We start from the raw sequence: 20,027 nt of genomic DNA, 5'->3' as shown, positions 1-20,027 counted from the left end.
TTAATAAAAATTTATCCCATCTCGATATAATCAGTACTAATAACTTTAATGAACTCAAAAAAGCATGTAAATAAAAAGTGGAGAGTTACTTGACGACAAAAGGATTATTCAGATAATAAAAAACGAACACAAATGTGTTCTTAATTCCAAAGTAAAATCAAACACGAGTCTCCAAAATCAAATAAACCAAAATAAATAAATAAATAGAATTTAAGGAAGATTAAATTCATTTGTTCATGCCAGTTGCATTCTTCACCGCATCGACTGCACCCTGTGCCTTGGCCTGCGCCTGCTGGCCTGCCTGAAAAACACATCCAATAAACAAATTTTGGAAATTCCAATGGAAGTGAATTCAGACCATTAAGAGTGATTCTTTAAAAAAAGAAAAATTCCATAAATAAGAAGGGAGACTGTTTACATTTATAACGTGTTTCCTTCCTCATTATTACTATAAAATAAATACTAATAAAAAATTCATATTCTTATGTACTTCAACAAAAACTTGTGTGAGATTGTCTCACGGGTTGTATTTATGAGACCGATATCTTATTTAGATCATCCATAAAAAAGTATTATTTTTTATGCTAAGAGAATTACTTTTTATTGTGAATATCGGTAGGATTGATCCGTCTCACTGATTAAGATCCGTGAGACGGTTTCACATGAGACTCACTCCAATATAAATGTACACATCTATATTAAAAATAATATATATATATATATATATATATATATATATATATATATATAGTTAAAGTTGTGATTTTTTTTGTGATCTCTGATTTATCAGATTACTTGTTGTATGGATTCTTTGGCAGATTGCGCAGCATTTGAGGCCTTATCCGTCATCTGGTTACCCTTCTCCTACAATAAAAACAACACAAAAAGAAAGGAGGAAAAAAAATCAACACATGAATAAAAATTTAGCCAATTCTGAAAAAAGTGTCGTTAAATTAAGTGAAAAGGAATGATCAAGAAAAGAAGAGTGCATAAAACAGTGAAGCTAAATTAACCTGTGCTTGTCCCTTGGCCTGGCCGGCGTTGTAGCTAAGGCTGTGGGAATTGTCCATATTCTATTAATCAAACTCCTGAGTAATGAAAACACGAGAAATCAATTTCAATAAACTATACTTTATGAAGGGAATTTCAGAGCATCGGGGACCTAAATTTATAGTTGTGGAGGCCTATTCACTGGTCGCCATGTGTATTTGGTTCTATATATGGGGTAGAACTATTTAATGGCGATAGAATAGGGACAGCATTGAAAACATCTACGCCAACTTCATGCAGAAAGATTGAGAGGGCACTCAGAAATCTTACGGTTTCGGTGCAACATTTACCGTTAGATCAAATGGCACTATAAGTGAGATCATCCAAAAAAATATCGGCCCCTTTTGACCTCAGAATCCATTCATTTTCTTCATCCCCTGATCTATTTGGTTATTTATATTTTATAGCAAACTATAAATTCATTTTATTTAGGGTCATATACACCAAGAATAAAAATGACAAATATCAATATCATAGATATGATACAAAATCTAATACAATGCAGGTATATGTTACGGAATGATAAAGGCATTTTCAAATGACGACACAATAACTTAAAAGTACCAGCTCACCATCTCAAGATCAATAGCAGCTTGAAATACCAATCATGCTCAAGAACAGTTCGAGAAAAGCTCCACTTCCACACCAGCAGTATCGCAAAATGAACCGAGCTTTACGCATAGGTTGCAGAGCGCCAGAGCACAAGCATGACTAGAAGGGCAGTGCACTTTATAAAGCATTTCAAAGAAGAACCGTAGCAAGCAAATCAAACAAGGAGACAGAAACAAATCTTTTGACCGTAATTTAGACTCATGATGAGCTTAATAATATGATTTCTTGATTTAATCATCTTATCCTTTTAACGATAGCTTCAATTGCTGGATTTGATAGTTAATAGATTTCGATATCAAGCCCCTTTGGGCCACATAATCCCAAAAAATATCCAAGGTACTGCTATCAGAATATGAAGCATTCATGCTTTTGTAGATTTTAAGAGTAATCATCAGATGTTTCTTGTACATCTCATCTAACAAAGTTGATGCGCTAAGAACATCACCAGATCTCAAGTATGAATAGGCCAAACTGGTGTAGACAACTGCATCTCCTATTATCCCCCTTCTTTGCATGATAGTAAATATCTTTGCTGCACAATCAACCTTTTCTTTCTTGCATAATCTTCGTATAATTGCCCGATAAACAGTGATGTCAACACAGATAACCTTTTGAACTAACTCCTCAAGAAATCTAAAGACTGCTTCTTCGTCATTTTGATCGCAATACAGATCCACAACCCATGCATATGTGGTATAATTCGGTGAGACTCCAGCACCAAGCATACAAAATAGCATCTCTTTAGCACTGTTAAGCTCTCGAGCTTTACAAAATCCATGAATCAATGCATTATAAGTAAAATGATCTGGGCGTAGTCCAGCCTTGAGCATCTTATTTTTAACTTTCAAAGCAGAACTCATATCTCCAATCTTGCAATAAGCATTAATCAACGTGTTGCATGTGATATTGTCGGGCACTATTCTTCTGTCACTCATTTCATTTAGCAATTTATTTCCATCCTGTATCCGGCCCTCTTCACATAACTTCCGTAGGATTGCATTATAAGTAACTACCCCTGGGTACAACTCTTTGGCCTCCATTACACCACGCAATCGTAGAGCTTCATCAAGATCATTGACTCGGCAAAGCCCATCAATCAAAGTAGTATACGTCACTTGGTTGGGAATAGCACCTTTGATTTCCTTAAAAAAGCTCAAAGCCTCTCTCATTCTACCTTCTCTACAATAACTATAAATAAGACAATTATAAGTTACAATATCAGGAGATACACCTCCCCTTTCCATCCTATCTTGAACAGACAAAGCCTCATAATGCATAGACCTTTTACAATACAATGAGATTAAGGTGTTATAAGTGAAAAGATCAGGAAATATGTTTTTTACCTCCATTTCACTCAATAATTCCTCCGCTTTCTCCACATCACCGGACTTACAGCAAGCGTGAATCAAGACATTATAAACATGTATATTGGGAAAAACCCCAATTTTAAGCATCTTCCTATAAGTTTTCCACACAGTATCAGTCAATCTTTCCTTCACCAAAGAGCTCAAAAGCACAGTACAAGCATGCAAATGCGGTAGATACCCGCAAACCCTCATGTGCTCAAACACTTGAATGGCATCTGAAGTCATCTTAGAATTGGAATAAAATATCACCAGCCAACTCAAAACATGTGCGTTAACTTCACGATCGTCATAGTTACTCATAAGAGCTTTCAAAACAGGCGGTGACGAAAGAAAATCTTTACAAGCAGCCCTTTCAAGCAAATTTTGAGCAGCCCTGAAATGTCTTTGCTTCGTGAGAATGCAAATCATGGTCCAAGAACATTGCAAAGAATGTTTATAGTGCGGAATCGACTCGACCCATTTGAAAAATGTCCAAGAAATTGATAGCCCGTATGAAGAAAGAACTAAAAACGCTTGATTAATTATGGATGAAGTCACAACAGAACCAACCTTTAATTTCAAATTATTGTCCCAAAGTCCTTTAATTACAACCGCGCACACAGATTTCACTAACTGGCTTTCAGAATTCGCGTAAATTACGCTTGCCATGAGAGATGTTTCCAATCACAGCAGACCTTCTTTAGCGACTTATTTGTCAAAGATTCGTCACTTCACAGGAGATTATGCGTACCGATGAAAAATAGGGTCATCGAATTCCTCAATCGTTCTTGTACCCCTTGTGTTTGATAAAAGGTGTGAAATAGGCGTTAGAGCAACATCAGCTGAAGTCAAAACCTTTTCAATGGATCTGTCAATGGGTTGAAAATCAACGGTTGATTCCAGTGGAGGCGGCAACCTTGTACTTGTATGAGAGACTGGTCGAGTGTGTGAAGTATAACGAGATACCGACCCTGAAGAATCAAATGGTATTATTATTATCTAAAAAATGAAGGAATTCATCAAATTGTTAATAGTTTGTTTAAAAGTTCTCTTATACAACCAAGAGGGTTCTCAATTTAGAGTGAGTCTCATGTGAGACCATCTCACGGGTCATAATCCGTGAGACGTGTCAACCCTACCCATATTCACAATAAAAAGTAATACTCTTAGTATAAAAAGTAATACTTTTTCATGGGTGACCCAAATAAGAGATCCGTCTCACAAATATGACCCGTGAGACCGTCTCACACAAGTTTTTGCCCTCAATTTAACCTTGTTAGTGTGATTGTTTGTCGCTTTACCAAAAGCTATAGTTAGTGATAATGGTGTAACTCAAATTTTTTAAACCGTACCGCAGTTCAAGCACCACGATTCGATCGGTCCACCAAATAAAAACAATTATTGCACCCAACAATCTCCCTCCTAATAGTTACAATCTTTGCTATCAATGAGAATTGAATCTGTGACATTGACTCTGATACCAATTGTAAGATCGAGTGTTTAACGCTTTACTAAAAAAAAAAGTCAAAATATTTTGCAAGAAATAAATAAAATTCTTATTTGATAGTATAATATTACTAAATATATACAATAAAATGGGAAAATAACATGAACATACACTTCTGACATACAATTGAAATCTTGGGATATTTTGCTATTTCAAAATTAAATATTCAAAGCCATTGGCATTTTTTTTTTAATCAAATATATACTATTTTAATTTATTTTTGAACAAATCTACCATGTTTACACGAGTTAGCATTTATGACAGTAGTTTTATTTCCCAAAAAGAAAACCAAATATACCATTTACTCCTCAAAACATTTACAACTCTTGTTCCAAAACAAAACATGGCAAAAACTTGTGTGAGACGGTTTCACGGGTCGTATTTGTGAGACAGATCTCTTATTTGGGTCACCCATGAAAAAGTATTACTTTTTATGCTAAGAGTATTACTTTTTATTGTGAACATGGTTATGGTTGACCCGTCTCATAGATTATGATCCGTGAGACGGTTTCACGTGAGACACACTCCCAAAACAAAACCAAATGTCCAAACATTGCCACCATTTTTTTCTCTAATAAATTTTGTAAGCATTTAAAGAAGTTTTAAAAGCTCTTAACAAAACAAACTTCGAATGATAAGAAAACGGAATTGTTCAATAATCTTTATCCAAATTTGTCCAAGTCCACCGGACAAATTGTTTTGAATCCTCAATGGTAGGAGCAACTTCTTAACAAATTCATGCAACAAAATCTTTGAACTTCGTTATATATATAAACTCCTATAGAATCCATCTTACAAGCCAGAACACAACCAATAAAAAAAATTAATTTGCTTCCAAATTTGGTTTATCAGTAATAAATATTTTAAATGGATCGATCCCAAAAGGCCAGTTTCCATGCCGGCGAGGCCAAGGGCCAGGCTCAGGTGAATTTGATATCTCTTGTTTTCTTTAACTTCAAAACATATTTTTACGCTAGTTAGCATATGACTCTATGCTCCACCGAGAGTAATTATCTTCATATATCAGAATCATTAGATTCTCTTACATTAAGTTGGCGTCATGCGTTATTGTTCAAATATTAAAACTCTACCACATGGGGGATAAAAATCATTTTCATGCAATATATAATCTTGAGAAAATTTTGGTCAAAGAACCACCTCTGTGCGTTATGTAAAAGTTCTTGATATTTATGTGTGATTCTTAATGCAAAAATAGTTATATTTGTATAATTTATGTAATATGATTAATGTTTATTATTATCATTGCTGTAAAATACAGGAGAAGACTAACCAGATGATGGACAATATCAGCAATAAAGCCTGAGTCTGCAAAAGAATCAATGACTGAGGTTCGAAATTTTCAATTAAGAGAATCACCTAGTTATTAAAAACATATATCGTAATACTAAATAATAATGATAAAAAATTTGTGCAACTTAAATTTTATTTATATTTATATTATTTGGCCCGAATCGATGCGTTATTATTTTAAATCAATCTTTTTCGGATTTTTGTTCATGCAGACTGGGCAGCAGATGAAGGCTAAGGCACAAGGAGCTGTTGATGCTGTCAAGGACTCAACTGGAATGAACAAGTGAAGCATATGAAAAAAAAACTGTTCGTGGAATAATAATATAATTAATTTACATCAACTAATTAGGACTGAGGGATTTCTTTTTATGAAATAATGAATGATGTTACTAATTAATATATTCTTATAGGAAATCTTTTATTTAATTTTTCGTCAGTTTAATGTGTTATTAACTGCTTGTTGCTGATTTCTTGATCTTTAGAAATTTTTATTGACTAAATTTTTCTTGAAAAGGTGGAGTATTTAAGTATTTCTGGTTGAGTTAAATTTGAATTTTTATTCACATTTTTATGTTTATCATCGATGAGACTATTTTGTAATATATAATTTATGTACCAAAAGGATAATTACTAAATGGATTGTATAACAATAACTCAAAGTCCCAAAACAGTAATAACTCCTTTATCTCTGCATATTTGTTCCTGTGAGTAGTACTGCGAAATACGAAGCCTTTGGGTGTTCAGAATAAGGTGTGATTTCCTTGTAGTATGTAAATATATAGAAAGAGTATAGTATAAACTCACTAGTCATTTTTGTGACACTTTTTCTTTCACAAAGAAAAGCCATAAACAGAATTGGCCTCTTTCCACTCACTTCGTTGGAATGCTTCTTTTTATTACGAAACTTTTCAATATTGATTTATTATACAAACTCTTTCGAACCATGAAGGAGACAGTTTGATCATCGTTGGAATCGTAAGAGTTGCTTCAAACATGAAGGAGACAGTTTGATCATAAAAACATATAATAAAATCATCATTATTATTATTTTTACAGTAGTATATTTGAAGCATTATTTTCAGTTTTCAATCACATTTTCTTGGGAAACACCTTTGGTGTACTTTTTTGCACTATCTAAGAGAGACTTAAAGACAACTTAAATAGGTTGCATTTATCATTAATGATAATAATATGTAAAAGATATTGTTGAAAAAAAAAGTTGCTCAAAAGCAAGTGACTTTGGTGAACTGTCTTTTCTAAAAAAATGCAAAGAAAGAAAAAGCAAAGGCAATTGTACTTTTTGTTATGTCATTGTGTAAGTATTTTTTGTTATGTCATTGTAGATTTTATATAATTTATTACTTTTGCTATCTTATTTTATTCTATCTTCCCTAAACGTCACATTTGATTTTGTGGTCATGAGTTGTTAGTGGCAAAACATGAGCAGCAAGCAGTTGCCACAATCAAATTTTTTTCCTGATCCATTACAAGAAGATTATTGAACTTAATCAAAACCTCTGGTTCATCTATACAAATAAATGTATGCAGCAAAACCACGTTCACTGTACCGCAAATTCCCAGGTGCTCTCACAGCGCAGCCGCCTTCAGATGCTCCATACTCCGGAAACCTGATATTTTCCGACGAGGAATCGGACACGATGGATTTCTCCTGTTTCGGGATATGCAATAATGACAGAATCAAAACACTGCCATTTCCCCAAGACAGGATGTTGCGGGTGGTTCACTCGTCGTCACACGAGGAAGCGAGTGTCACAAAAGTTTGGTTTGTGCCTGTTCTGGATCACTCACTTTCGTTGAATCGATACTATGTGCTTAAAGCCAAGGGAAGACACAAAGGGTGCGTATGGATTTCTAATATGTTGCTATATATTATACTAGGATCACTTTGATCAATGTAATACTTTTCACTGTTTAATTTTTGCAGACAAGCTTACACATGCTCCAGAGAAGGAGAAGAGACACTGTGCTGCTTCAAAAATCTTGGAACGGATTCAAAAACCCGACCTTTAGATTACAGAAACAGGTACCAACAATTCGAGATTCATCACAACCACGGAGGTGGTTTCTTTGCACAGTCGCTAGAATGGGACGGCTATCCACCAGATTTCCTCAGAAAAAATGGGTGGGAAGTTTACGTGTCCCGCTCATTCAAACTCCATCTGCAAGAAACTCGAGATCATCTCCATAGCTTCACCTCATCGAACCTCCCCGAACTCAACTTCCCACTATACTCGAAACGTTCGACTACAACCGTGATCGGAAGCTGGTACACCCCATTTGCTTTCGTGAGAGAAGATGAAGGGAACAACAATATGATCAGTATCGGTGATCAGATGAGAAAGAGCTTGATCTATGAATGGAGCTTAAAGCAGTGGTGGGAGGAGATATATTCGTGCGAAAATGGGTCGAACCAGGGCCGAAACAACAACCTTGTGTCTATGGACGTGAGAGTCAAGAGGTCGTTCTGTTTGGTAAGAGGTATGGAAGCTGAGGAGGACGATGACCGTAGGCAAGAATTCGAGGGTTTTCAATGGTTTCGAGTGGGGGAGAGGAGTGGGTTAAGGAGAGCGGGTGTGGGGTTGAGTTTGGGTGTATATGAGAAATTGAGGGGCTTACAAGAGAGGAGAGGGTGGTTTGACAATGATGGGGAAAAGGAAATTAGGGTTCATGGGAGGAAGGAGATCGAAAGTGGGAGAGAGTGGAGGAGGTTTGGTTGCTATGTGTTTGTGGAGAGTTTTGAGCTGAGGGGAATGGATGGGGGTTTGTTGATTAATTTTTCTTTTAGGGATACTCACAGGGTTCAATGTAAATGGGAGTAAGCAACGGGTCCAAATTATTAATGTTCATATGTAAATTTGTGAGAATGATATTTGCTCTGAACTAATTCGTTAAAAAATATTATTTTTTATGTCAAAAACAATATTTTTCATGAAAAACCGTCTCATAAAATACCTGCTCTTAGTTGGGTACATATATACATATTACCGTTAAATCATAATAATCTTTTAACATTTCAAATTTTTCCAAATATAATGTGATGAAATTTTAGTCATTTGAACATCAACACATAATATCAACTTCCACTAAAATTCAAAAAAAGAGAATATATTATTTATCTGCATATATGAACACTATTAATCCGGAACAAGCTAAACGATCGGAGGTGCTTGAAGTAACTTTACTCGAAAGCTAATCTAATAATCTTAACAACACACATTGATAAATATTTGAAGATGGTATTTCAAAATTCACCAAGTATACCTGAAAATATCTTGCAAGAATTTAAATTGATCGAGTCTACTAATTTCAATTATTTTTTTCTAGTAATAATAATAATTAATTCATGAGAAGTAGTTTTATAATATACCAAAAATTCCTATACACCATTTTCTACAACTTATAACCCCCAATTCAAGTATACTTTACGTGGCTTGCATTCTTAGAGAACCCACATAACTTCATAATTATACCAATTTCACTTCTTTTTCTCAATGGATTAAACCAATTTGGCGTTCATTGTGAAGTATTTCGTGTTCATCTTTCCTTGTTCATGTCACGTACAAGTCTTGAAATTTGCCGACCGCCGAATAACTGTAAGTAAAATCGACCAATATCGATTATATATCTCTGAAAAATATTAATCAAATATGTTTTGCAAAATTAAAGTTTATGAAAAGAAGTTGTAAGTTAATTTAATTTTTTTGCTTTGTTTAATTTCTTCATTTAATTCAATCTAATATGTCACGCCATTGGATAATTAGAGATTAGAAATTTAAATTTTAAATTGCGTAAATAGTTGGAAAATTTATAGTTTATCTTGTTATATTTAGTTTTGCAAAATTTTTAGACCATGCTGAAGAAAATTAGAGGAAAAGTCAAAACCATCGTCACCAAGCCATTCAAGAAAAAGCGAGGAAATAAACCAAATACCCAGCCCGACGCCTCTTCTCCGCAGCCATCTTCCCCCACCATGTCGCCGCCGCGGACCGCCCAAAAAGCACCACACTCTCACCCATTTCTCTTCCCTAAAACCCATTCTTCAGTTCTCCCTGATCCCTCCCCGTTATTCGCCTCACACCTCCTCTCCACCCCCTTACCCACGAACTCTTTTTTCCAGAACTTTGTCCTAAAAAATGGCGATCAGCCCGAATACATTCACCCTTATCTGGTCAAATCATCGCAATCTTCATTGTCCCTTTGTTTTCCATCTCTATCCGATAATCCTGCGTTCATTTACCAGGCTTTCGTTGATGATCTCATCATATCCACCTTGAATAACCCCAATCCAATTTCAACCCACATCGTATCTGCCTTTGATGACCTCAGCGTCACATTAGACTTCCCCTCCAGCAATATTAGGTTCCATCTTGTTAGGGGGAGTCCCTTTTTGACGTGTAATGTGATGAGTAGTGCCGCAGTTTCGATTTCTACAATTCATGCCATTCTTGAATTGTCTCCTAATAGTTCCTGTACTAAATACACCATTAAGCTGAATAACAATCAGACATGGCTCTTGTATTCGTCTTCGCCAATAAGTTTAAGCCATGACTTAAGTAGGATTACCTCTAGCATGTTTTCGGGTGTGATTAGGATCGCTTTGTTACCTGATTCGAAGCCAAGATTTGAATCCATTCTTGATCGATTCAGTTCATGTTATCCTGTGAGCGGTGAAGCAGTTTTCACAAAGCCATTTTGTTTAGAATACAGATGGGAAAAGAGAGGTTGGGGGGATTTATTGATGCTTGCACATCCTCTCCATCTTCGCCTTCTATCGGGTGCCGATTGCCCTGTTACCATTTTAGAGGATTTCAAGTACACTAGTATTGATGGCGATCTTGTTGGTGTTGCTGGGGATTCTTGGGTATTGAAAAGTGATCCTGTGTCTGTCACTTGGCATTCTGTCAAAGGGATTGAGGAAGAATCGTATCCCGAAATAATTGAAGCTCTGGTTAAAGATGTTGATGCTTTGAATTCGGGTACCATAGCAACTTCCTCATCTTACTTTTATGGAAAATTGATTGCTAGAGGTGCAAGATTGGCACTGATTGCTGAAGAAATATGTTATCTTGATGCGATTCCGGCTATTAGGAAGTTCTTAAAGGATACGATCGAACCTTGGTTGGATGGGACATTTGGTGCTAATGGTTTCTTGTATGATGCAAAATGGGGTGGATTAGTGACTAAACAAGGATCGATGGATTCCGGGGCTGATTTTGGATTTGGACTATATAATGATCATCACTATCACCTTGGGTATTTTGTGTATGGAATTGCTGTGCTTGCCAAAATTGATGCTGCCTGGGGGAGGAAGTATAGGCCCCAAGCTTATTCACTCATGGCTGATTTCATGAACTTAAGCAGGCGAGCAAACTCGAATTATACCCGTTTGAGATGTTTCGACATGTGGAAATTGCATTCTTGGGCTGGAGGTTTAACTGAATTTGCAGATGGTCGTAACCAAGAAAGCACAAGCGAGGCGGTGAATGCATATTATTCGGCTGCTCTAATGGGATTAGCATATGGAGATAGCCACCTTATTTCAGTTGGATCCACTATATCAGCTTTCGAAATACAGGCAGCACAGACATGGTGGCATGTGAGAGAGGAGAGCAATTTGTATCCGAAAGAATTTGTGAAAGGCAACAGGGTAGTTGGTGTTTTGTGGTCTAACAAAAGGGACAGTGGACTTTGGTTTGCTCCAGCCGAATGGAAGGAGTGCCGTCTTGGCATTCAACTTCTGCCTATACTGCCAATCAGTGAAGCTATATTCTCGGATATACGTTTCGTAAAAGAGCTTGTGGCATGGACCTTTCCAGCGCTTGCAAGGGAAGGGGTCGGAGAAGGTTGGAAGGGATTCTTGTATGCACTTCAAGGAATCTATGACAAAAAAGGCGCGTTAGATAATATTCGAAGTTTAAATGGTTATGATGATGGGAACTCATTGACGAATCTTTTATGGTGGATTCATAGTAGGGAATATGAAGAAGATGGATTTGAAAAGGAATGGAAATTTTGTTGGTTCCGGCACTATTGTCATTGAAATGCTCATTTCTTTGGAGTGAATTGATAGAATCAGGGGATTATAATTTGGGGAGAAAATCTTGCATAGAAAAAATATGTATTCCCATTGTGTACCATTATTTATTTGAAGCTTCTTATATTGGATTGCTTGATATGTACAGTTTCACTTGCTATGAATTTGATTTGTGAGAGTTCTTTGTGCTAGTGAAAGAGTGAAGTTCTTTTTTTTGTTATTTTTTTTTCCTATTTTGGAGTATGTTTTTAACAGATTGTGTGTTCTTTATTGGATCATTTAGTTCAACCTTTGAATCCAGTCTTTTGCTACTATGAAATTACAGACAACATTTGCTTCTGTTGCAAAAAAAAAACTGTTATGATGCAGCTCGAATTTAATTTATTCTTTTTTCATTTCAATTAAATTCACAAAATATTATATGATTCTTTCCGTATTCTTTTTCATTTAAATCGAAATGATGGCATAGACCATGATGACTTTGGGAGCAGTTTAATTTTTGGGTCTAGTCAACACTTTTTTGAGGTGAAGAAAGACCTAAAGTACACTAAAGAGAGTTAGTTTTAAATAATAAAGAATAAAAAATTACTGGATCCAAAATTGAAAATCATCCTGAATATTAGAGTTAGATCACTTAATTCATAGCATATCTTGAGGCAATTAGTTTATTTCGCAGTAATTTTCAAGATTTTAAATGATTTATTGGCTCATTTTTCTATCACAAGATTAATTTTTTTTAACAAATGTCTAGCCTTGGATGTGATCATTTTTTAAAACTTGCTGTATTTTAAAATATTTAATGCTATTTACTCTACTCGTTTATTATTATTATTATTATTATTATTATTATTACTCGTTTGTTATTTATTGTATTGGATGCGCGTATTGCATCTAAAAAGTACAACATATATAATAATAATAATATAAAGTAAGGCCCGTTCATCCGTTAATAATTGATAATTATTCATTTATATCATATAACATTCTAATTTAAGCATTAATTGATATGAAAAATTTAATAATATAATCCTAAAACCATCATTTAATTATTTTTGTTATTATTTGCGTCATTAGTTAATGATGAGCTAAAATTATAAAAATTTGTCAATAAATGTGTCGTTGCTTGGGTCTCTTTTTTCGGCTTCTAGAATTGAAATAAAATAAATGATGTGTTGTCGGTGCTTAGAGTGTCTAAAACAAAAATTTTATGAGTTTGTTTATCATATTAATTAATATTGTGATATATATCTCTTATCTGATTTGACCTATATCAAAATATTATTTTTTATTAGAGTGATTCTCATGTGAGACCGTCTCACGAATCTTAATTTGTGAGACAGGTCAACCCTACTCATATTCACAATTAAAAGTAATACTCTTAGCATAAAAAGTAATACTTTTTCATGGATAACCCAAATAAGAGATCCTCTCACAAATACGACCCGTGAGACCGTCTCACACAAGTTTTTACCTTTTTACTATGAATATGAATCAAGTTGATATGCCTTATACGAGACATATTCATTATGCATTATACGCTAACCGTGAGACTAATTCCTTTATGCATTATAGACTCCAAACTCATATACATAGTTTTTAAAATCAGATTGATCCGTTCGACCGAGAACCAATCACAGATCCTGTCCGAAAAGTGCTAAAAAATAGTTTAAATGGTCAAACCGATCAGAACCGGTCTAATCTGTCAAAATCGGTCAAGAACTTGTCTGGCCTATTCACACAGTTTAAATATTTTTTTAAAAAATGAATTTTTTATTTAAAAATTATGTATATTATTTATATTTTAAACTTGCATAAATATACCTTTCTATTATTTATATATGCACATTTAATATATGTAAATTTTAAAATATATTATATTATTATTTTATATAACCTAACGATTTTTTAATTAGACTTAGTATCAGACTAATTGAAATATTTTTCAAAATAAATCGGTTCGATCATTGGTCCGATTATAAAAACATTGTTCATACATATTTACCATATATAGATTTTATATCAAACAATTATTTTTAATAACTTTAAACAAAATAAATTATATTTATATATATCGCTTTTATCAAACAATTATTTTTAATAACTTTAAACACAATAATTTATATTTAAAAATTTTAAATAATAAGTATACCTGAATATTTATTTATTTTAAACTCATATTGATTTATCGATAAATTTCCTTTAATAGTTTTAGTTCATATGGATTGTAAATAAAGTCTTATCGCGTGAGAAAACGAAAAAAATTCAAGAGATGTTGAATTTGGAGAAAATGGTGCATGGAGGATCCACAATCCAGAACGAACATGGCCGTTCATAATATTGATTTGACTTTGATTCTTTGATAAAGTTGTCCCTCAAATCTCAATTGAATAATTCCCCAATCACTTCACATCCACATTTTTGGATTTTGCTTTACAAATATTCTTTTATATATGTATATATATATATGATGTATGTATGTATGTGTGTGTGTGTGTTAATTTTTAAAAAGTAATATATAATTTTATTTTATTTTTTGCTCTTTATTTTAAAACAACCACCAAAAATTGAAGCACTAACTAGTCATTCGCATGTTGTCTGGAGTTGTAATGTCTCTCTCCTCATTTTTGCTTTAAAGAAAAGAATTGAAGACTAGCAAGAAGTAGCCCACACGTTTATTTGCACATTTTTATTGGGATGATGGTGTGGGATCTCAACCTTTCAATCTGTTGATTGAAAGGTTGGGACTTTTTTCTTCAGTTCGAGTGGTGTAAAATCTATCTTCATCAGCCGCTTATACAATGGCATTGCATTTTGCTTTTAAAGATTTGGGATTTCGAGTTAACTTTTGAATCTCTGTTCTGGAGTAGGATTTTGCAGGTTGGTGGTGATTTAAAGATTCGTCATTTTCCTGAAGTTCTAGATCTGGATTTTGTGATCATTTGATAATCGCCAATTGGGTTTGGATTAGTTGTTTGATTTCTACTGAAAGTTGAAATCTTTCTCATGTTTCTTGATATCTGCAAAATTTAGAGTTTCAGTGAGACGAATTTGATAGTGTTGGTTTCTTTTTGGGGGATTTTGTTAACTTGTGCTGGTTGAAGTTTTTCTTTTAGCTTGAATTGTGAAGAGTAGAAATTTAATATGCAGCATTGCAGAGGATGTTCTGAAAACTGAAATTTTTGAAGTAGTTACGCGTTAAGTGGAAATCTTGGAAGACGATGGCTTCGAAGTCACCATCGCCTGAATCTTCTATAAGTCCACTTCCATCATCTCCCCCTGCTAATTCTACTTCTCAGGGATCAAATCCGAATCAGACAACCAATGCACCTCCTTCTCCAGCCCCTCCATCCAACTCCACATCACCACCTCCTCAATCTTCTCCATCACTACCTGGTCCTTCCAGCCCTCCGCCCGCGCCTCCACTTGAAATGTCACCACCACCACCTTTAGCACCGTCTTTGCCACTACCATTACCCCCAGCATTGTCACCTCCGGCTCCCGCGGTGTCACCACCACCATCTCCTCCTCCTGCCCCACCTCCCACTTCTAATTCGCCGCCGCCACCGCCACCACCAAAACCACAAATTTCATCCCCTCCGCCACCATCAGGTGGTTCTCCTCCCGAAGAATCCTCTGCCCCTCCCATGACACCACCTCCTCCACCAGTTGTTTCAAATTCTCCTCCTCCACCTCCTACCACTTCTCCTCCACCTCCATCTGTTGCGCACCCACCAAAGAAATCTCATCCACGACATTCTCTTCCACCCCCTCCAATCAGTGCTCCTCCTCTACCTACATCTAGTAGCCCTCCATCTTCCGCTAAATCGCCTCCTCCCCCAGACAACTCTTCTATCATTGGGAACGCACAACCTCCTTTCCCCTCAGAGAAACCGATAGCAAGGCCAACTAAGACTAGCCCAAATATAACCGCGGTTGCAATATCAGGGAATTCTCAGGGTCGAAAAGCTGGAGGTGTAGCAGTGGTGGGCAGTGTCGTTGGTTTTTTGGCTCTCTCTCTTGTGGTTTTGGCCGTGTGGTTTACCCGTAGACAGAAGAAAAGGAAGAACCAATTTAATCTCAGATATGCGATGTCATCTCCTTTTGCATCCTCCCAAAATTCAGGTACTGGTTCTCTTCATTTTCCTTTCCAGTCGTGTTGTATATTGTATTTATTAACTTGTTTGTTAATGTCTTTCAGTTGCATTGAAATTGTCCCTCAATACGCATGTCCTTTGTTTTTCTTGGACGCTCTGTTGTGATATTTCCCTTTTGTCGATTATGTTAGCAACCTGTAATCTTTAATTCGTAAATCCATCAGTTTGAATCATGTCTGGTAGGATGCTTGAAAATACACAATCTTGGCAAGGGGATTGAATTTTTTTCCACGTGTAGAGAGATTGGCATTTGACTCCTGTTTTCAAGCTAGTATTGCATCAATCGATTGAAATCATCTTTCAGCACAGATGGGGGTCAACTTCTTTTTTGCTTTTCTGTTTGTTCCAGATTCATCATTTCTAAGGTCCCAGAATTCAGCACAACTAGCTGGAACTGCTTCAGCAAATAATTACATTCACTCATCGGACAGTGGTCTAGGCACTTCAAGATCATGGTTCACATATGAAGAACTATCAGCTGCAACAAATGAGTTTTCGATAAAGAATCTTCTTGGGGAAGGTGGATTTGGCTGTGTTTATAAAGGAGTTCTTGCAGATAGAAGAGATGTTGCGGTTAAACAGCTCAAAGCTGGCGGTGGACAAGGAGAACGAGAATTCAGAGCGGAAGTAGAGATCATAAGCCGGATCCACCATAGGCATTTGGTTTCACTCGTTGGCTACTGTATATTCGAGCATCAGAGGTTGCTTGTCTATGATTATGTCCCCAATGACACCCTATATTATCATCTTCATGGTGAGACTCGAGTTTAGATAGATACAATTTCTTGAATTTGCATTGGCTAGGTAGCTAGCTTGGCCATTTGGCGCCAAATAATATGATAACTGTCCAAATACTTAAGTTGATGGCATTTTCAGTTGAAGGCAAGCCAGCCATGGATTGGGCTACCAGAGTTAAAGTTGCTGCTGGTGCAGCTCGTGGACTTGCTTATCTTCATGAAGACTGTAATCTATAAACCTCTATCTTCGGAGTTAATTTTATTTCACATTGAATATGGAGTATTACCTTTTCGTAGATGTCTATATTGTTCTATGTGCACAAATTCTGTAGCACACAAGTACTTAGTAACTGTCAGTGACCAAAAATTTCCTTACATAATCAAAACATGACAATGGAGTTGTTGTACATTTTAGAATATTTGAGCACTGATATCGGCGGTCATAATTTTTTATACAATGGCATTTTGGTCTCACGATAATTGGCTTTCGAATTTTGTGTTCATTAGGTCAACCCCGTATCATCCACAGAGATATTAAGTCCTCTAACATTCTATTGGACAGTAACTTCGAAGCTCGGGTATGTTTATTTCTTCATTTTGTAGCTGATAAAGATATTTGATATCCTCAAATTTTGTGCCACAGAAAAGATCATTACCAAGCGAGGGAAATAGTTCATCATTAATTATACTCTCTCTTTATGTCAACAGGTTGCGGATTTTGGGCTTGCAAAGTTGGCACTCGAATTGGATATACATACTCATGTTTCGACTCGTGTCATGGGAACATTTGGGTAGGTTGCTCAGTGCTTTCTTGTTACTTATAAGTTGGAGAAACGTGCATATTTTGAAATTTTAAATAGTAGATTTGAAACTTTTTCCTTTCAGACAGAGATCGCACTTACCCTGCAAGTCTGTCCTACTAGGCCGGCTTTTGCAAATATGATAATTACGTTAGTATAGATCATTGTATTGAGCTACTTTGTTTTTCTATCTTTGGCTTTATTAATTATAGATGCCAACAATACATAACTTAGAATTCCTGTGATAAATAGGATATGTCATATGTTATTCTCCCTCGATCCATTTATGGAGAATTATCTGATTACATGCAGATATTTGGCTCCGGAATATGCATCAACAGGTAAATTGACTGAGAAGTCTGACGTGTATTCATTTGGTGTGGTGCTTTTGGAGCTCATCACAGGGCGTAAGCCTGTTGATGCATCTCAACCTTTGGGCGATGAAAGCCTCGTTGAATGGGTATGTTCCATTTTCCCTATTTAGTTTTCTTTTCGGGTTAGATTTGTTTGAACGGGTAGATTTCCGAGTATTTGTTGTTAGCTAAATGAGCCATAAAAGTTTGACAATCTCACGAGAAATTGGTGTAAAAAGACAGCCACTTTAGTAAGCAAAGTAGTTTTAAGTGTAATTTTTTGGGGATTGGATAAGTAGTGAAATGAGTTTTTTCGAAAAAGAAGTTTCAAAAGAAAAGTTGAAGCAGCCGACCTAATTATCTTTATTATATAAACCAACTGTTCAAAACATTTTCCACTTGTCCTTCAGGCTCGACCACTGCTAACACAAGCACTCGAGACCGAAGATTTCAAAGATTTGGTTGACCCGAGGCTGGGAACAGACTTCGTTGCTGGTGAAATGTTCCGGATGATTGAAGCAGCAGCAGCCTGCGTGCGCCATTTAGCTGCAAAAAGACCCCGGATGAGCCAGGTAACATTTGCTTTTTAACTTCTTCGACTTTCTGTACACCTTTTAGACTGTATTTTTATCTTCTTGGCTGACAGATGGTGAGAGCTTTAGATTCGATGGACGAACTAGCAGATTTGAACAACGGAATGAAACCGGGACAAAGTGGGATTTATGATTCTAGAGAACATTCTGCTCAAATCAGAATGTTCCAAAGGATGGCTTTTGGAAGTCAAGATTTGAGTTCAGATTTCTACAGTCATCCTCAAAGCAGCAGGAGAAATTGATTTGGAAATCAAGATCCAAACTTTGTAACTAAAAGTTTCGATTTACATTCTTGTAAAATTATTATTATTATTATTATTATTATTATTATTATTATTATTATTATTATTATTATTATTATTATTATTATTTATGTAAAATCGGTTGTCATAGTTAACAAAATTCATTGTTGATTGGATCTACTCATCATTCTTTGTCTCATAATCTTGAAGGCTACAACTATTCTTATTTCATTTACACCTCCTTGTATAATTGTTATTTTTAATCGAAGTTTTGATCTGTACTAAAAATAATATTCTATCAAGTAATCATATTTTAGTGTAATATCTTTTTATAATTATTAATTGCCGATAAAATATTGAAAAATTAATAAAACAAATATTTAGCTCACTATTTTTAATAGTAATTGTACTTAATAACTTGTCCATTTTTTTTAATCACCGTTTTTTGAATCCCTCATAGCTTAGATTTAAAATTTTTAGATTAAAGCTTTTTTTTAAGTTCATAATGAAAATTCATCATATTCTTTTATATGTTCTTAAATTCTGAAAAAATTTCCTTTTGATTTTGAGCTATTGTATTAATTAATATAATGTATTTTAAAAGCTAACAAAATAATATCGTTTCATATTAATTTGTCATATCATTTACTTAAGCTCGAATAACTAAATATAATATCATTTACAATTTTAAATTAATTAACCGGATTGTTACTTTCTAAATGGTCATTTTGTACAATTTGCATATTATTATTATTATGTACACAAAAAAATCTCATGAGACCGTCTCACATGTCAAATTTATGAAATGAATATCCGATTTAATCCATAAAAAAATATTATTTTTTTCATTTCCACGTCTGCACTTGTTTCATGTATATATGTTAAGAGAGAACATATCTTAGTTACATATGTAGACTCAAAATATGGACGATGATTATTTGGATTAATTTATAAATTGAATAACTCGATACCATTGATACTATCTAGCCAACTCCAAATGATTTATTCCAAGTAAACAAATAAATATTATTTTAGTAATAAAATTTACTCTATTGACATCATGTTATGAAACAAAATTCATATTCTCAAATTGTGTAAATAGATATTTTTATTTGAGGATATATCTTAGCTTGTGCTTCGGCGGAAAAATAATGTAGGAGGATTTCAAATTATTAGATTGAATAGTGAATGCGAAATCGATGAGCCTCACTTTTGAATTCTCAGTATCTTATAATCTAAAAAAAAAAAAAAAATTAAAAGCACGAGT

At 34.9% G+C, this 20,027-nt stretch overlaps 6 protein-coding genes across 9 annotated transcripts; 4 read left to right on the top strand and 2 right to left on the bottom strand.

Annotated features, from left to right (window-relative positions):
* Positions 1–89: 89 nt before the first annotated feature.
* Positions 90–1,788, bottom strand: LOC140826477 (uncharacterized). 3 transcript variants are annotated; one of them, XM_073188797.1, is made up of 4 exons: positions 1,653–1,788; positions 1,014–1,088; positions 796–864; positions 90–301 (listed from the first exon to the last, which is right to left on the bottom strand). In XM_073188797.1, the coding sequence occupies exons 2-4, from the start codon at positions 1,068–1,070 to the stop codon at positions 227–229; spliced, it is 201 nt and encodes a 66-aa protein (XP_073044898.1). In that variant the 5' UTR covers positions 1,071–1,088; positions 1,653–1,788; the 3' UTR covers positions 90–226. The 3 variants fall into 3 exon arrangements, with proteins under 3 accessions (XP_073044898.1, XP_073044897.1, XP_073044896.1); XM_073188796.1 differs by having other exon boundaries at positions 1,624–1,762; XM_073188795.1 differs by lacking the exon at positions 1,653–1,788 and adding an exon at positions 1,167–1,303 and having other exon boundaries at positions 1,014–1,087.
* A 113-nt stretch (positions 1,789–1,901) lies between these two features.
* LOC140826476 (uncharacterized) lies at positions 1,902–4,018 on the bottom strand. 2 transcript variants are annotated; one of them, XM_073188794.1, is made up of 2 exons: positions 3,579–4,017; positions 1,902–3,402 (listed from the first exon to the last, which is right to left on the bottom strand). In XM_073188794.1, exon 2 carries the CDS (start codon positions 3,327–3,329, stop codon positions 1,902–1,904), a length of 1,428 nt encoding a protein of 475 aa, XP_073044895.1. In that variant the 5' UTR covers positions 3,330–3,402; positions 3,579–4,017. The 2 variants fall into 2 exon arrangements, with proteins under 2 accessions (XP_073044895.1, XP_073044893.1); XM_073188792.1 differs by having other exon boundaries at positions 1,902–4,018.
* Positions 4,019–5,312: 1,294 nt separating this feature from the next.
* LOC140828260 (stress-induced protein KIN2-like) lies at positions 5,313–6,293 on the top strand. The gene is given in 4 exon segments (XM_073191248.1): positions 5,313–5,439; positions 5,795–5,836; positions 5,838–5,864; positions 6,039–6,293. Coding segments are annotated over 4 exon segments (201 nt in total). The 5' UTR covers positions 5,313–5,382; the 3' UTR covers positions 6,114–6,293.
* A 909-nt stretch (positions 6,294–7,202) lies between these two features.
* On the top strand, positions 7,203–8,702 carry LOC140828259 (uncharacterized). The gene is made up of 2 exons (XM_073191247.1): positions 7,203–7,684; positions 7,772–8,702. The coding sequence occupies exons 1-2, from the start codon at positions 7,365–7,367 to the stop codon at positions 8,664–8,666; spliced, it is 1,215 nt and encodes a 404-aa protein (XP_073047348.1). The 5' UTR covers positions 7,203–7,364; the 3' UTR covers positions 8,667–8,702.
* An 850-nt stretch (positions 8,703–9,552) lies between these two features.
* Positions 9,553–12,059, top strand: LOC140826475 (glucan endo-1,3-beta-D-glucosidase-like). The gene has a single exon (XM_073188791.1). It carries the CDS (start codon positions 9,698–9,700, stop codon positions 11,885–11,887), a length of 2,190 nt encoding a protein of 729 aa, XP_073044892.1. The 5' UTR covers positions 9,553–9,697; the 3' UTR covers positions 11,888–12,059.
* Positions 12,060–14,449: 2,390 nt separating this feature from the next.
* LOC140826474 (proline-rich receptor-like protein kinase PERK8) lies at positions 14,450–18,940 on the top strand. The gene is made up of 8 exons (XM_073188790.1): positions 14,450–16,003; positions 16,385–16,789; positions 16,912–16,998; positions 17,280–17,350; positions 17,481–17,563; positions 17,885–18,032; positions 18,336–18,497; positions 18,572–18,940. The coding sequence occupies exons 1-8, from the start codon at positions 15,100–15,102 to the stop codon at positions 18,758–18,760; spliced, it is 2,049 nt and encodes a 682-aa protein (XP_073044891.1). The 5' UTR covers positions 14,450–15,099; the 3' UTR covers positions 18,761–18,940.
* The last annotated feature ends 1,087 nt before the right edge of the window (positions 18,941–20,027 follow it).

Source organism: Primulina eburnea, chromosome 3 (genome assembly GCF_022965805.1).
Source record: "Primulina eburnea isolate SZY01 chromosome 3, ASM2296580v1, whole genome shotgun sequence".
In the NCBI taxonomy this organism is placed as follows: Eukaryota; Viridiplantae; Streptophyta; class Magnoliopsida; order Lamiales; family Gesneriaceae; genus Primulina; species Primulina eburnea.
Note: the sequence above shows the minus strand (reverse complement) of the source record. Positions and strands in the feature narration are given on the sequence as shown.